The 17,187-nt window shown below is 44.8% G+C and overlaps 1 protein-coding gene across 1 annotated transcript; it reads right to left on the minus strand.

The window, feature by feature from the left end:
* Positions 1–6,239: 6,239 nt before the first annotated feature.
* LOC117187904 (kinesin-like protein costa) lies at positions 6,240–11,087 on the minus strand. Its single transcript, XM_033390841.1, has 4 exons — positions 10,270–11,087; positions 9,497–10,208; positions 9,016–9,431; positions 6,240–8,945 (listed from the first exon to the last, which is right to left on the minus strand). Exons 1-4 carry the CDS (start codon positions 10,928–10,930, stop codon positions 7,063–7,065), a joined length of 3,672 nt encoding a protein of 1,223 aa, XP_033246732.1. The 5' UTR covers positions 10,931–11,087; the 3' UTR covers positions 6,240–7,062.
* Between the last annotated feature and the right edge of the window lie 6,100 nt (positions 11,088–17,187).

The raw sequence follows: 17,187 nt of genomic DNA on the forward strand, positions 1-17,187 counted from the left end.
AATGCTGAAGCTTGGGGTTATACAAGAATCGGTTAGTTCGTGGTCTTCGCCCGTAGTGCTGGTTAAAAAGCCTGGCAAGGTTAGATTGTGTATCGATTGTAGGAAAGTAAACTCGGTCACGGTAAAGGATGCATATCCCATGCCCCTTATAGACGGAATCCTGAGTAGACTACCGAAAGCAGAGTTCATCACAAGCATCGATCTAAAGGACGCGTTTTGGCAAATCCCTCTCGATCAAAAATCTCGTGATAAGACAGCGTTTACCGTGCCTGGCCGTCCCTTATACGAGTTTGTCGTCATGCCATTCGGCTTAACCAACGCACCCTGTACCTTGTCGCGACTTATGGATAAAGTCATACCAGCCCATCTACGGAATGAAATATTCATATATCTTGACGACCTCTTAGTTATATCCGATAATTTTGAGCACCATCTGGAGGTGTTGTCCCTGGTCGCATCCCAACTTTCCAAAGCCAATCTTACTATAAATGTGGAGAAAAGCAAATTTTGCCGGAAAGAAGTTAAATATTTAGGCCACGTGATTGGTGGTGGGAATATTCGCACTGATCCTGACAAAATAGCCGCCGTTAAGGACTTTCCAGCTCCCCAGTCGATCAAACAAGTTCGTCGATTTCTTGGAATGACAGGCTGGTACCACAAGTTCATCCACAATTATGCAGCTATTAGTTCACCCATATCAGATACTCTGAAATCTAAGCGCAAGTTTATTTGGACTGACGAGGCTCAGCTTGCTTTCGAGTCATTAAAGTCCCAAATGTGTTCCGCGCCAGTTCTACATAGCCCAAATTTCTCCATACCATTCTCAATACACTGTGACGCCAGTCATACCGGCGTAGGGGCAGTTCTAATGCAAGAAAACAACGAGGGCGCAGACGTACCAATTGCTTTTATGTCGAAAAAGCTTAACAAATGCCAGAGGCAGTACACTGTAACTGAAAAAGAGTGTTACGCTGCGGTTTTAGCCGTAAAAAAGTTCAGGGCATACATTGAGGGCCAAGAATTCACAATCATTACAGATCATGCCTCCTTAAAGTGGCTAATGTCGCAGGCTGATCTTAGCTCCCGATTGGCTCGCTGGTCCTTAAAGTTGCAGGGATTTGAATTTAAAATCTTACACCGAAAAGGGAGTGATAACATAGTCCCCGATGCCTTGTCCCGTACGCACTCAGAAGACTTGTCCTTCTTGGCAATTGATAGCATGTTGGTCGACCCTGATTCTCCTGAGTTCAAATCACCAGAATATCAGTCAATTAAAGAGAAGATTAGGTTGAACAGTTCCCGATTGCCTGATCTGAAAATCAAAGATGAACGCATCTTTCGGCGTGCGGAACATGCCGATGGAACCAAGATCACAGACGATTCCTGCTGGAAACTTTGGATACCCCCATCTCTTGTAAAACCCGTCCTCAAAGCTGCCCATGAGGATCCCTTGTGTGCCCACAGTGGGATAAATAAAACCCTTGAAAGACTCAGGCGATCTTATTATTGGCCAAACTTAGCGGTGGATGTCAAAGAACTCATAAATAATTGCCATATCTGTAAAACCACGAAGCATCCAAATCAACCCTTAAAGCCACCAATGGGAAATACGGGCTTACCTTCTCGATTCTTTCAAAAATTATTTGTAGACTTTTTAGGACCTTATCCGAGAAGCAAGTCAGGAAATATTGGCATCTTTGTCGTGTTAGACCATCTGTCAAAATTTCCATTTTTGAAGCCCGTACGAAAATTTACAGCAGATTCCATAAAACGCTTCCTGGAAGATGACCTCTTTCACTGTTTCGGGGTCCCCGAAACCATCGTAAGCGATAATGGGGTCCAATTTAAATCTCACACTTTTAACTCCTTGCTTGACAAATATAATATCTCTCATGTCTATACTGCCTTTTATTCTCCTCAAGCCAATGCTTCGGAGAGAGTAAATAGATCCGTTCTGGCGGCCATAAAAATTTATGTTGACCCGGATCAACGTAATTGGGATGAGAAATTAAGCAGCATTTGCTGTGCACTTCGGTCTAGCCATCATTTAGCCATAAGCACTACCCCGTATCGGCTTGCTTTTGGACAGCATATGGTAACCGATGCCAGTAGCTATAAACTGATGCGTAACCTAGACATGTTAGAAGATCGCGGTGTCCAATTTTCGCGAGAAGATTCCTTCGACATAATTCGCAGCAAAGCAAAAGGCTCTATACAGGCCCAGCACTTCCGAAATGCCAGATCCTATAACTTACGAACGAGACAAATTTCCTATAGGGATGGACAGGAAGTATATAGACGTAACTTTCAGCAAAGCAATTTCGCTAAGGGCTTTAGCGCAAAGTTAGCACCAACCTTTATAAAGTCCCGAGTGCGCAGGAAGCTAGGAAACTGCTATTACGAACTTGAAGATCTTCAAGGCCGCCTTGTAGGCAAATTTCATACCAAGGATATAAAACCTTGACATGAATTGTTACAAGCGCGGATCCCACTTTGGGTGTCCCACCCCAAGCGAGATTTAAGTGGGGGGGATTATGTAGTGCGCTTGTTGTAAGAAAAAAATTGTTTGCATCGACGTCTTAATTTTCCCTAAAATTATGCTACGCGAATAGGCTAAGTCTTCTGTTGGGTCCAAGAAAGCTAAGCTTTTAACACGCCATCTACTGGGTGCGCTTCGTCACCGTGGGCTGCCCATATTATTTTGTTTGGCTGACGTTTTAATCGGCCTCCTCCTCCCACTGTCATTTTGACAAATCGAAAAAGAAAAAGGGAAGAACGAGGGGATGAGGCCTTGATTTCCGGGAGAAGCAGCGGTCTCTCTCCTCGTGGTATCCGAACAGTACGGACGTACTTATCCAGCTCAAAAAAAAAAAAATTAATAAAAGGTAAAAATCAAATAAAAGTTCTTGGGAGACCAGCACGATCCGCCGGCCTTTCGGAAGAAAGACCCCATCCACCCAGACGAGAAACCAATCCCCGATCCACGGTGCAGAGGATGGTGCGAATTTTCTGACGATCGCCCCAAAGCGGGCCACCGTAGAGTTGGGAAGCTCCACCCAACGCCCCAACGCCCTCCGCCAACGCGGTCCACCGTAGAGTTGGGAAGCTCCACCTAAAGCCCCAACGCCATCCACCACAGCGAGCCCTTCAGCAGTTCCCGAGCTTCAGCGCCGACAGAGAGCGGCCCCTCAGCCGTTTCCGAGCTTTAGCGCCGGCAGCAGCGAGCTCTTCGCCGCCCCAACGCGAGCCGTCGCGACCGAGAGTGAGCCATCCAGCCACCGGGCCAAGAGCCTTAAACAAAAAGTGCCAAGTGATCTTCCTTGCCAGGAATAACCAGACCCGTCCAAGGAAAAAGAGACCCTGACCCGAATTTTTTTTGTCACCGTGCTTCGCCCTAACCTAAAAGCCAGATCATGACATGTGAAGGTTAAATGTATTAAATAAACCCCAACGGAACGGGCAGAACTCGTATGATGCTCTTGTGGCCCATTGTGCGTTTATTCCCAAAGAACTTATGTGCGCTTGTTAGGCCGTTGACCCCTTTGTGCATATAAAACGAAACCAGCTGCTTGGAGCTTTTTCCGTGCGCCCACACCTTGGTCTATGGATCAAGACCTACCCCAACGAATCTAAATAAACGAATAAATATTGAATAAAGTATAAAATATAGAAGTTAAAGATGGAATAATTTGATTTATGAACTATATATGCTCAAAAAAAAAAAAGCCCTAAACAAAAAGAAAAAGAAGATCAAGATAATCTGGTGTTAGCCGTGGTCATGCGTGTGCATGTGTGTGTGCTCTCTCTCTAAAACTTACAGGTATTCCCTCGCCGAAAGATCTTTTGGACGTGGCCGGAACATGAAAGTACGTAAGTGAACAAACTCCCAGTTAACGTTTATAAACTTTTAACATAAAGAGACAAAAGAAAAAACCATACATGAGCCCGGTCGCCCGTAGTCTTTGATTTTTCCCTAAATTATGTTGGAGCTTTTTTTTTTTTGTTGTAAAGAGGCCTTAAGCCCACGCAAAGCTCAAGAGCTTTGGAAGCTGTAAGCTTTAGCGCAGATCAGCGGCAGCAGGTGCTTCACACCTATGCGACGGTGATTAGTTACCCTTACTTCTGCATTAATACAAAAATACCGAAAATGAAGAAATCTTAAATTACAAAAGTTCCTACTTAAATATTCATTATTATTGTTATTATTCGTTAAATTATTCCCAGTACCCTACCACCTGTTTTTGAGATCATATATTTTATTCCTATTATTTAAAATTATTATTCCTATAGTTTTAATTCTCTTATTGCCCTAGCTTATACTCACCCCATAACTATATATCATTTTCCTTCTACCCATGTATTTAGCTTTAGGCACTATCGATAAAAATAAATATTGTTAAAGATTTGGAAATGAATTGTTAGAAGATTTTTGTTTAGGAGCCATGCAGGGATCGATGAGGGAGAGTGAGGTATGACCCCCGGCGAGAAAAGGGATCATCCATAAGCCATATTTTCTTCGGAATTAGGATGATCAAGGTTGGGAGGGCCATGGCTGTTGCATCCAACACCAGCACAGCTACCCGTCGGTTCGGATATGCAACGCGGAAGCCCACTTCCCTGTCCCCTTAATTCCTTTGTCCCTTCTAATTCCCCCAGCCTCCTCATCCTCCTTCCCCAACCCCCTAACACTAGTCATACGGTCATACGCAGGGTATCGCACGCGAAAAAAATAATAATAAGATAAGGTATCGACGCGAGCACGTATAGGAAAGGACCAGTATAGGAACCCCCCCATACTACCGATCATACAGCCGGAGCCAGCGCGTGCACCAGTCCTGCCCGATACACCCCCGACCAGCTCGAGTGGCACCGCCACACACAACAATCGTTGTATGTGATATGCTACAAATAGTAACTTAATTCGAAAAAGCGCTGCTTTTTAATGGGGGTGGGGCAATTAGTTTACAGTTCGTTAAACACGAGATAATAGTAGTTATAGTTATTGTTAGTAAATTTTGTAAATCAATTAACACCTGTTCAGAATGACACTAACCATTTTTTTGAGCAATTCATTCGGAAAACAATTAATTATATTCTATATGGGAGATTATTACGCTGCCATAGCGGGCAAGCAGCACCTTAGCAGCAAGATCCCTTCAAGGAAAGATCAATTTCTGTAAATTTCTGTAATTTCTGTAAATTTGTGGCAGTTTGAAAGCACAACTTTCCAAGCTGACGAACATTTTTTAAAATATATAATTTCTTTGAAATAAAAATGACCATGAAACGAATATTGATACAAATGAAAAAGGAACTAAAAAGATTAACTAAAAGATATTTTAGAGAGTGAAAACCTCACCTCCAAATTTCCACAACAGACCACCTTAGCACAGAAATTGGATTTGAGCCAGAACCGCCCATGAAAATATCTACCATTAAAGAATACATCTTCCGAAACTCCGGCCCTCTGGCTTATACATTTTTGAACGAAAAAAATTTGCAATATAATGCCCTTCCGAACCGAGCATTCAAAAATAAGTGCCGTAAAAAATTCTCACCTGGCCTTGAAGGCGATCATGTTAAATATCTGACGAAAATGTTTAATCAGCTTAATCATGCTATTGGCTTTACCGATTTGGGAGACGGTCTTTCGGATACGTTCTCATCCTAGGTGAGAATGAGAAACTAATATAACAAATAATAATTCAATTAATATTATATTTATTTAATGATTTCGTAAGTCGGCTTTTCGGTGGATGTTCCCTCGGCGGATATGATCGGGATGGCGTTTGTCCTGTTCGAGTGGTCCAGATCTATTGCGTGCTTCCTGGTTGTGACTTGAGAGTGGGTCGGGGACCGGGACCGCGCTCAAGTATTTTGGGAACCTTAGTTGGTTCGGAGACATACCTCGTGGTGTGGATAATGATAAACTGCTGGAGTTGATTCGTAAACCTACCATAGAAGTCACTTTCGATAGTTTCGTAGCAGCCGGAGTGTAGTTTCATAGCAGTCACCTTTAAAAGTTTCCCGTCCGTCCATTTTTAAGAGTTTCATAGCAGCTAGCCTATAAGAATTTCAAAGCATGCAGATTACATGTAGTTTTGAAAGCAACCACCCTTGGTCGTTTCATACCAGTGGACCTTGATAGTTTCGTTGCAGGCAGCTTATAATTTCATAGCACCCACCTTCAATAGTTTCTCATTAGGCAGCTTTTAAGATTGGGGAGTCTGTTGTATTAATTATTATTTATTTAATTCTTATCCATACGGTTATCCAGGTGGATAGAGACGATAAGTACTTTAATCTCAATGTAAGAATGAGTATGTTTACAGAAATCAAAATATTGCCATTAAAAACAAAAAAAAACACAATTAAACACAACCAAAAAGGTACGATTTTCTTACAGATTTAAATAGATATTATCGTAGGGATACCTTATTAGTATTAGTTCTTAGTATTATCATATAGGATAGTTAATGGTACAGGCTAAATGCTTGGGATTCACACTTGGGCTTAGTATTTCGGGTTCCAACAAAAGTCAATCAGAGTTGGGGGGAAGACACAAAAATGCTTAAACGTAGGCTTAAACATAATAAAATCATAAGCTGGGTCAAAATCAATTAAATGAGTAAAAAAATAGCATTTCTTCGCCTATGTACAGGAAATTCAAAACGAGGTGGTTCTTAGTTCAACAATTTGAGTTAGATTTGCTGTCTGCTGTCTACCGGTCTCCTCCTGGTGGTTTGTCTTGCGAGTATTTTAAGTAGCAGATCGAGTCTTTTCAGTTCTAGATCTAGATCTCTTGATGATAGCTAGTTATATGTGAGTATATGGTGTTCATGTATATAATAAATGCGGTTCAGTGCTGAGAACCATGTCAAGTCTATTTTGTGTCATGACTGTGGACGTAACTTGTTCAGTACATAGCCGGAGGAGGCTCTGTCCTCGTATCCGACTCTGAGATTACATTACATTTGTTGAGTATTACAGGAAAGCATAGAAATATATATATTAGGCAACGAGATTCATCGTTAGTCACATTGAAAACCCTTAAATTCGCTTCTAGTTCCGTCTGCTGGCATCCTGGATGATGATCTTGTTCTTCTGCCGCGTCACCTTCGTGACAGTTGGCGCTGGCATCAGGCGCTTCAGCTGATCCTGCCGTATGTTGGGCAGGCCTCTTTCCTTGCCCTTGCCACCCGTGGTCGTGGTGGTTGTTGTGGTCGTCGTCGTTGCCGTCGCGGTAGTAGTTGACTCAATCAGTGCCGTCGATTCCTCCACCGTTGAACTGGAAGAGCCGGCCGCCGCCGCTGACGCTGCCGAGGAAGCGTACCGTGTGAGCACCTGGAACTTGGCAAAGATATTCCGCCCAGCCCCTCTTTGCTCCTTGTCCTTGTACTTCTCCAAAGCGGCCCCGCTGGGCGTGGACTTGGGTGGCTTGACCAGAGCCTTGTGGTTGGTCGTGGTGGTGGTGGTGGCGGCCGCCTTGTAGAAGTCCAGCTCATAGTCGAAGTCGCCGCTGCTCGTCTGATGGGCGGGGGCCAGGGCACGCTCGCCATAGCTGGCTGAACTGGCCGAGGTCTCCTCGGCCAGGTGGCGCAGCATCAGAGTAAGCTTCATCTCGTGCTGGCGCTGGAGCAGGACCGCGTTGCGCTCGCCCTCGAGCCGGGCCTGGCGGACTGCATTGGAGAGGACGCGCTCCTTCCACTCCCAGGCGTCCCGTTCGCGCTCCAGCTGCACCAGCTGCAGCTCCAGCTTGCGGGAGGAGTCGCGCAGGTCGATGACCTTGTTGAAGTACTTGTACAGCAGCGTGCGCATCTCCTCCGGTGAGAGCTTGTTGAGGCGCGCCATCAGCATCTGCTCGCCTTTCTCCCGCTGCAGCCGGTCACTGGTGTCGATCGACTTGTGGCCGCAGATGAGCTCGTTCTTGAACTCGATTGCAGCATCGATGGCCTCAATGGCCTCGTCGCACTCGAGCAGCTTGCGCTCCTCGCGCTGAGTCAGCATCTTGTCCCGTTTCAGCTTCCGGTCCAAGTGACAGCGCTCGTCCAGCAGCAAATCTCTGGTGCCCCTCAGATTGCGGATCTCGTGGCGTAGGCTCTCCTGCTGGGCCGGTGCCGGACCCTCTCCGCCCGCACACTCCTCCAGGTTGTCCGACTTCTCGCGGAGAATGTGATTCAGGTGAGTGATCCGGGCCTGGACTGCCTTCAGCTGTCTGCCCTGCTGCTCCGGAGAGTCTAGCTTCACCAGTTCCTTGCCGCCGCTGGCGCCGTCGCGTGACTCCTTCAGTTTGGCGAGCTCCGTCTCGAGCTGATCGCGCAGCTTGCTCTCCTTTCGGATCTTCTTTTCCAGCTCTTCCTGCTGCTTGCGCGACTCGGCCATGGACTGCTGCAGCTTCTTCAGCTTTTGGCCACTCTCGCCGGCAATGTGCTTCATGGAGCTGAGGTCCTCCAGCCGATGCTCGATGTGGGCTATGATCGCTGACCAGCGCTCGGTCTCCCCCTTTTCCTTGCCCTGGATGAGGGCCTTGGCCAGATGCTTCTTGGCCTTATCGCACTCGGCCTCCAGCTTGGCCTTCTTCTTCTGAAACCGCTGCTTGGCATGGCTGCGCGTGTCGCTGTTCTTCACCAGTTCACTGATTATGTTCTGCTTCACCTGCATCGTCTGCTCGATCTCCTTCAGCTGCCGCTGCCGCCCCTCGATCTCCGCGTGCAGCTTTCGCAGTTTCTTCTGCAGCTGCTCGATGGGCGCATTGGCGGCAGCGGCGGCAATGGCCGCCTGCCGCAGCCCTTCGCCTGTGGAGTTCTCCAGGGGATCGATACTCGATTCAGGGTCCAAAACTGGAGGCGGCGGCTGAGCCGATGGCTGCTGCAAGGCCACGCGATTGAGCAGAGCTAGCTCCGCAGTGCTCAGACTGGCTCCTGGCTGAATGCTACGCCGCCGACCTATTGGAGGATTGGATTGGGGATTAGACACCGATTAAGGGGAATCAATCCACTTTGTCGAAGGACTTGCCTGCAATGCTGGTTTTTCGTTCCTCAATCTTCTCCTTATCTTTCTCGGGCGGAGCATCCAGCTTGGTCTCTTTGTCCCGCTCCTGGCTCTGCATAACGGCCTTGGGATGCTTTGTGAGGAACTCGGCATGCTTGCTCTGAATGAGGGCATCGGTCTTGGCGCGGAACTCCTCCATTAGGCTCTCCAGCTTGTCGGCCAGATCGGGACGTTGCGACTCATTGTCCGTGTCATTGTCGGAGTTCGGGGGCTCGCTGACCGACTCCTCGGGCTCCTCAGCTTCTTGAATGGGCACCAGTTGCTTTTGAGAGCGCATGGCCTCGGTCGAGCTGAGGCACTCCTCACACTCCTGCTTGAGAAAGAGCCATTCCTCGATCTGCTCCTTCTCCAGTTCACTGATCAGGTTTGAGGCCATCAATCTGGAACAAACGATGGCAAAGAAACTTTAGAAAGCCACTCTTCCAAAGACTGGCAGCAATCTCACTTGGCAAACAGTCCCTCTGCGTTGGACACAAGCTTGAACCACTGACTCGCTGCGAATTGGAGCCCGAAGTTATCTCCGGCTGCTACCTGGGCCAAGGGTCCAGCACCGGGATTGGAAGAGGCTTTGGGCATTGTTTCCGGAGAGATGGGCGTATTGTCGTCGGAGTATGTGTTCATGATGACATAGTTCCGTACGCACTGGACCTTGAAGGCGAACTGCAGGTTGCCCAGGGTCTCCGCCACGTGCTGCTCCTGCGGCGAGACGCACAAAATCACCAGGGTCTGGGCCCGGCCCCCGAACGAGTCCTTGAGCAGGGTCGTAAGGGTGGTCTGGCCATATGGAATGTTGCCGTTCACTCCGTACATGATGCTGGGATCGGTGAGTGTGTTGACCACCAGCTCCAACATCTGGAGACCGGCATCGCGCGGATTGCCGGGCGGCGGCTCGCCCCAGCGCTCGGTGGCGCACAGATCAGAGAAGCTGGCGGTGGACAAGCGGTGCTGGATGAGTCCCTCCTTGGACACCCACTGCTGCTCAAGCGTGAGCGTGAAGAGGCTGTGGGCCGACTTCGGCTGCCTGGTGGCCAGGCCAATCTGCAGCCAGCGGAACACTTCCTCCACACTCTGGCAATGGACGTTCCCCATGTCCAGCAGGTCACAGACCTCGCCCTCACAGATCTCGACGAAGCCAACATTGACGGCGTAGGTGCGCTCTGTGGACAGGATAGAGTGACAGTCGTCGATGGATCGCAGACAGTTTCATGGGGAGCTCACCTGAGTGTCCGGCGATGTGGGCGAAGATGTCCCGGACACAGCGCTGCACCACGCCCTGGTCCGCTTCCCCGTAAACGCACTCGAAGCCAGGCCCGTACAGCGTGTAGGTCTTGCCCTGGCCCCGCTGTCCGTAGGTCACCACCGAGGCATCGAATCCCTCCAGAAACAGGCTGATCAGCGGAAACACCGTCTGATAGTATAGCTGACTCTGGGTAGTACCGCTGCCCAGAGCGTGTGTGACGGGCACTGTGTGTGCGCCCACCTGTATGAGGCCTGCCGCGATGCTGTCTTGGGCCCTACCGCCAGGCAGCGCACTGGGAAGCCCCAGAGCGGATACTGATATCGGGATGGCTTGCACACAGCATTCCGATCCCAAGGGCACAATGGTTCCATTCTCATTGCCATTGCTGTCTGTCGGCAGCGTCTCCTTCTTCAGCTGTCTGCCCCCCTCGCTGTTCCCGTTGGCATCTGTCGACTCCTCCGGCCTTTGTCTGTCGGAGGCGTCATTTTTGTTATCCTCCGAATCGGAAACCGACTCCGCTTTCGCCTCCGCACTACCAAATGCAGACGCCTCAGCCTCTGCCTCCGCGACAGGCTTGCGGTTTTCGCTAGGCTCGGTGTATGGACAGATGCGCACGGCCACCTGAATGGGTATCTCCATAGTAGTGTTGCACTTTCACCAATCCAGTTGACTTTCACAGGGTTTTCTCCATTTTCGGGTGCATTTGAACGCGTTCTTTCAAAATATTTGCAGAAAAACAACGCAGCGCCTGAATCGATACAAACGCGGGTAGGGTTGCAAAGTCACAGACTATCAGAAACCGACCTCAGGTAAATGGCGAAAAAAAATTACTGGTTGTAAATGCCTCTTGGAGATCATCTGAAACTTAAAGAAAAAACCCACGATATCTTTCACCTGAACTGCGTTTAAATTATTCAATTTTCATTATTTTCGGTGGATTATTAAATACCGCCTTGGTTTACAATGGGTTAATCGTTCTCCGTCAAGGACTGGAAATCATATTCTTCGATTTTGATATTCCGTGAAACATTACTAGCTAGCTAGAACTTCCGTACCTGAACACATAATTTTATCCGACATATAAAGAAATTTTTTACAAGATATGCTAAATTTAATTAACCCTTTTATTCCATTTTGTCTAAAAAAAGTTTTTATCGAAAATGATCAAACGAATAAAACGTATGTTAGTAGTCGTTCCTATCCTCAATTTGTACATTCCTTTGAGTAATGCTGGCTAACTAAGACTTCCAGCTCTGCCCACATAGTTTTATGCCATTGAGAAATACATTGTTTACAAGAATGGCTAGTTTATAGCCCTTGCTTTTCTCTTATTTAGACTAAAAAAAGGTTTAAACCAAATTTGAAGTCAGACAGAATTTATTCACAACTATTTTCATGCGTTTGCGACGGGCAATACAAGCCTTGCTTGAGCTAATTTGATATATTTTCATATGCTAACCCGTTCTCAAAGTGCCAACATGAACTACCAGGAAAAGCGTTTTTAATCATATAGATGACCACATTGCTGGTGTATTGCTCTTCATTCCATTCAGGTCTTCTGATGCTCGGTCCGTTACATTCTTAAACTAAATTTAAAAATTATCTAAACAATAAATATGTAATCGCTATAAGTACGAGTCATTATTTTAATGAAGAGATTTTTGGAAGCTGCCTGAGCCATTCTGGCACCACATTTAGGAGCAAAGATTTTCACCGCTGTGAGATTTTAGTTGATTAGCATTTATTTAACATAATAGTACCTAAATTATAAATTCTATTAATTTAGAAATCGTCGTCAATAATATTCTTATCTTTGCTGTGTTTGGCAGTCACCTTATGCACAGCCGACCATTTGAGTTTAGGTGCCAAGCGCGATTTGATCAGAGTGGATATGACCTTCTTCTTGGCTTCCTTGTCTTGGCGATTGTTTTTTCTAGTCACAGGCCACAGGACTTTTGTTCGCTGGATTCATTCTACTGAAATCCACAGAACGGGATTTAAACTACGAATTTTTTACTGCAACGACAGTGAACAATCGACATATTCAATAGAACTGAGGAATGAACATACTCAACGAGTAGATTCGAAACATCTACCTACTTGTTTGAATGAACCTGAAGCACAAGAAACTGGAAGAAATTGTACAGAAATTGGTGATATCATACTGAATCAAGACTGTTTTCAAATCTGCATATGCACTACGCTCTTGTTTGGACAGAACATTGCTAATTTCATAATTTCCAAATTTTTTTTCTTATACAAAAATCAGTAATAAGTGCAATCAATTGCTTCCAAATTTAATACAGGATACTTTAGCTGATGTGGTTAAATTTTTAGTAGAACAGGATTTAAGGATTTTGCAAGCAACCGCAAATATAGTATCTGTGAAGGGCCAATCACAAATCGACCATTGATAATTTAAAATTAACGGTATGTAAGTCCCGAATCCGTCCCGCCTATCGAACAAATATATTATAAATAAAATAATGTTCATCGATACGGTATGATATGGTAAATTTTTTGAGCCGGAAAACGAAATGATTTGATCCAAGGAATTTAACAGTGACGATGGTGAATATAGTGATTAGTGTAAACGATGATCTCTTTTGTATTATATAGACTATATAAGTAAAGATATTTTAATTTTTTGTATATTTTATATTATTAGGAGACAATAAAAGGTTATTTTTACGGTATATTTTGAAAATGGACGATGTATTTACGGTATATCGGTATGGTATATTTTGTCAATTTCATCAATCTCATTCTTTCAAACAATTTCTTTTGGCGCTCACCCCTTGATAATGAAAACTATATTAAGAACATTAAGAAGTATTAACATTTCCCGCCATTTACCTCAAGTAGTTAAGGGGGGCTTAAGTGGGCTAAGTTCAGGTTTTCATCGATGTCCTGTCCCATCTCAAAATTTGTAAATTTTGAAGACGAAGAAGACGATTTCTAGTGATGGGAGTTGGCCAGGTAAACTCCAACTGGTACGGAGGCGCCGCCCAACTCCCATCACTATATACAGGAGGGGGTTTCTGTCCATTGGAGGGGGTGGGGTGAGACTGCTCTCGCGAAATTCATACTTGTTTGGTGGAGTCCGGCTCCACCCAGCACCTGAGAGTTTTAAATACATACCTATACCCATACCATAAATATATACCTAGTCTATTATAATGTTTAATAATATATCTTCATAAGCAGGATCGTCTGGATCGTCGGCGCCGTTGTTGATGGCGGAAGAGACAGGGGCGTCCGTATCTCCTGCCGTTAACGTTACCGTTAGTTACCGTAGTCCGTAGTTACCACTTTCAAAATTAATTTGGTAGTCGGCATTATTTGTTTAAACCTTATTTTCTAAAGAATCCAATAAAAGGGAGTATTTGAAATAGATCAATCTTGTAGAACATTGATTGGACTATTGCATAAAATCATATGTTCAGTGTTAGGGTTCAAAGCTAGCTAGTAATACTAAGCGGAATATCAAAATCGAGCAAATACAATTCATTTTTGACGATGAAGAAGTGGTCCACTGTGAATAAATGAAAATATTTCCATCTCTATGAATTTTTGGTGGTCCTGAAAAGGACCGATTTGTTGACGCATGGCAACGTCATACAACGTCGACAGGGCCGGTTCCCGGTTTGGGAGTGATCCTTTCGACGACTCCAACGACAGTCGCCATGAACCGATGCGGTTGTCTCTCAAACTCCCGCCGATATGGAGGCACGACTTCCATATGTCGGACTATTCTGTGCACCTGGCTAGCAATCACCGACCCGCACAGCTCCAGGTTGGTGCTGTTCTGTTCAGCAGGGACAAGGTGGTGAACGGTGTCGTCCCGTGGTAGGAAACAACCCGTTCCACAAGGCGTTCAACCTGTGCCAGCTCCGTGATAGTCCGAGTCCGTAAGGTATTGTCGGGATCATAGGTGTACGTTTGGACCGGTGGATACACGGTGTCCTGCCAGTGCTCGGCTGAGAATTTCAGCTGATAGAGCTGCTCCAGCACCGTGTCCGTCACCTCGAACTTCTCCGCGAAAAGTTTGCGCAGGTGAACGACATCCCAGAGCACAGAGTACTCCTGGGCGGCGTTCGTCTTTGCGAGTATATTGGCGGGGCAGCCATCGCATATGATGCACATCAATCTCGGGCCATATCCTCGCCGACGAATGTTGTCGAGGACGAAGGACAAACCGGAGTCGATGGCATGGCTACCCAACACCTCCTGCGATACGAGGGCCTGCAAATAAGTTAATTGATTAGAATACCAAAAAATATTCATTCTAATGAATATTACCAGCTTCAGGCGGAGGAAATGGAAATTCATTCCATCCAAGTTTAAGGCTGCTATCGCTAGCACCTTCCACTTGTTGCCACGCACGTCCCACTTCAAATGTATTTCGTCGTAAATCACGACGAAAGGAGCATTCCCATAATGCTGGAGGTTGGAGATCATGTTGACCACACCAACTCCCATTTCATGGGAATGCCCCTCTCGAGTGACACGGCCGATTGCGTTTATTACCCTTTCCTCGCTTACGCGCAGGAATGACACCATTAAGGAGTGAATCATGAGTTTATTGCTCGGTAAGCTCAGTAACAACTGGTAAGAATTATTGCAAATTTCAGCTCTATATATACCAATTTCTCTATTCCTAACTGTTCTTCTTGACAATTTCTTTACTCCCTCATCCCTTTTGTAAAACTATATTACAAGTTTAACTTTTAGCTACCTATTTGGTAATAAATTTGGCAGTACAGTGGGTAGTACTGCCACCCCTAAGCGCCTTCCCCGGGGCGGTGGTGTTGCGCTGGGTTCAAATCCCTGTCGTGATGTAAAAATTTGTATTTTTTCTGTTATTTTATATGTATATATTTTTCCTATATTTTCTATTAAAAATATTAAAATAGAGACCGGGGTTCGATTCCCCGTCGGCATGTAAAGAATTCGATGTATTTTTATTTTTGGTTATTTCATTTTTATTTATTATCTATTAATTTATTATTGTTTTCATATAATTTTATAAAATTATAAAATTGTAAAAATAGTAATAGTACACAGCACTGGTTTTCGTGCTTTTGTTTTGCTGTCTTTTTCCTTATAGTACTCCCGATCGCAGCAGTTTTTTACGGCGCACACATACATTTAAATCTGAGACTCACGTATTGGTTTTTTGTACCGCCGTTGTCCTGTATGTGTGCAACGTATCATGTATATGTGCACATAACGGTGTCCCGGAGAGACGCTGTCTTTCATGCCATTCTTGGAAATATCTTCGAAAAGTGAAGTTAAGTTTGTGAAGAAATGTTTAATTTTCATTTTCATTGCGGCCCCCAGAGCCAAAATATTGGATGGCCCGGATGGATGCCATCTACCGGTCTGGCCCCAACGTATGTGCCGAGCGCAGCCCTACCTCCACCTCCGGGCGATGGAGCCGGACATATACCGTACGCCCAAACGTATGTGCCGCGCGCAGCTCCACCGGAAGCTGGTCTGCCATACCAGCACCAGCTCGATCGGCAACATATAATCTACACTGCCCTGACTGTCAGTGAACAGTATGTTAACGACATGTTAAATTTCTGGAGTTCCGTTGTAAAGGAGCAGCTGTTGGAGCTGTGTCCCCACTAGGGGGACTTTTGGTGCCGGAAGGTGGGAAGTAATTGTATATACAATCGGATTCGTACCCTTAGCAGAACCGCGGAAAAAAGAGAACGGGTAAGTTCTAACTGTAACAACAAAATCGTAAAAATAATTAATGCAAATTTTTACCAAGCAGGATAACTTGAGGAAGCGAATCAAGCGTGAGGAAGCAAAACGTTCCTCTGCCACATCTGCCACGACCAGCCACTGGGATCCTGGGACATTGCAGGACACGCCGCTTTCGTAATTCCATTCCAGCTGACGTTCCAGGAAACGTTACGTTCCCGTTCACGTTTAGCATTTGAAATTTGAAATTTTCGCACTTCAAGGGGGCCCTTCAGCCTTTTGTAATCGTAAGCAAACCTTGATATTGGATCAAATCTAACTACGGCCAATAAAAGTCGCCTAATCAGATATTAAATAAAGAGTAAAGGGATGTGTTGTTTATAGAAAACTGTTTATTCTAATAATATATCTTATATATATATTATAATATTTACAATTTTTTTTAATGCGTTTCCAGTTGCCCAACCTGAAGGAACAATCTTCTGCTGAACAAAAACCACGACTATCTTTATAAAATCTACGAAAAATTATGACTAGACAAATCACAGGGGAATTTTGGTAGGGTAGGGGATAAAGAAAGCGCGTATTATTATTTCTAGATTTTGAACCAGGAAATGTTGTGGTAAACGATTATTAGGTGTATGGGATAAAAACCTTAGTTCAGGTGCATAATAATTTTTGCAGAGCATTGATCTACATAGAGAGAAAAATGGCATAGTAAAAAGAAACACACCAATATTTAAATTAAATATTACAGTTTCAAATACTAAACATTATTGAAATTAAATAGAATTCACTGTGATTTAAATATAAATGCATTACAAATGTAATCTAAATATAAAATTCTTTAAATTACAAATATTATAAAAAAATGAAAAAATAAATAAATATATTTGTAGTCAATGAAATTTTTCTCACTAATTGCATCAAATAAAGGCATAAAATAAATGTGGTTAAAATTAGCCAATCTTGTAGAGAATTTATTCATCAATGGCCTAAAATTATATTGGCGAATCTAAAGATTTTAGTTAGTCAGCATTATTCAACGGAATATAAAAATTGAGCAATAGGAACGATTTTTCTCTTACGTTTTATTACGCTATTACGTTTTATTTTGTTTGACTTTTTTCGCTAAAATCTTTTTTCAGGCAAAATCCAAGTATTAAGAATGAGCCAGTTAA

The sequence above is a fragment of the Drosophila miranda genome, chromosome 3 (genome assembly GCF_003369915.1).
Source record: "Drosophila miranda strain MSH22 chromosome 3, D.miranda_PacBio2.1, whole genome shotgun sequence".
Taxonomy (NCBI): domain Eukaryota; kingdom Metazoa; phylum Arthropoda; class Insecta; order Diptera; family Drosophilidae; genus Drosophila; species Drosophila miranda.

Bases quoted from the DNA above. Each gene is read 5' to 3' on its own strand.
- LOC117187904 (XM_033390841.1), bottom strand. From the start codon at position 10,930: ATGGAGATACCCATTCAGGTGGCCGTGCGCATCTGTCCATACACCGAG. The intron at 9,432-9,496 runs GTGAGATTGCTG...CGTTTGTTCCAG, and splicing joins GCAGAGGGACTGTTTGCCAA to ATTGATGGCCTCAAACCTGA. The intron at 8,946-9,015 runs GCAAGTCCTTCG...ATCCTCCAATAG, and splicing joins ACGAAAAACCAGCATTGCAG to GTCGGCGGCGTAGCATTCAG.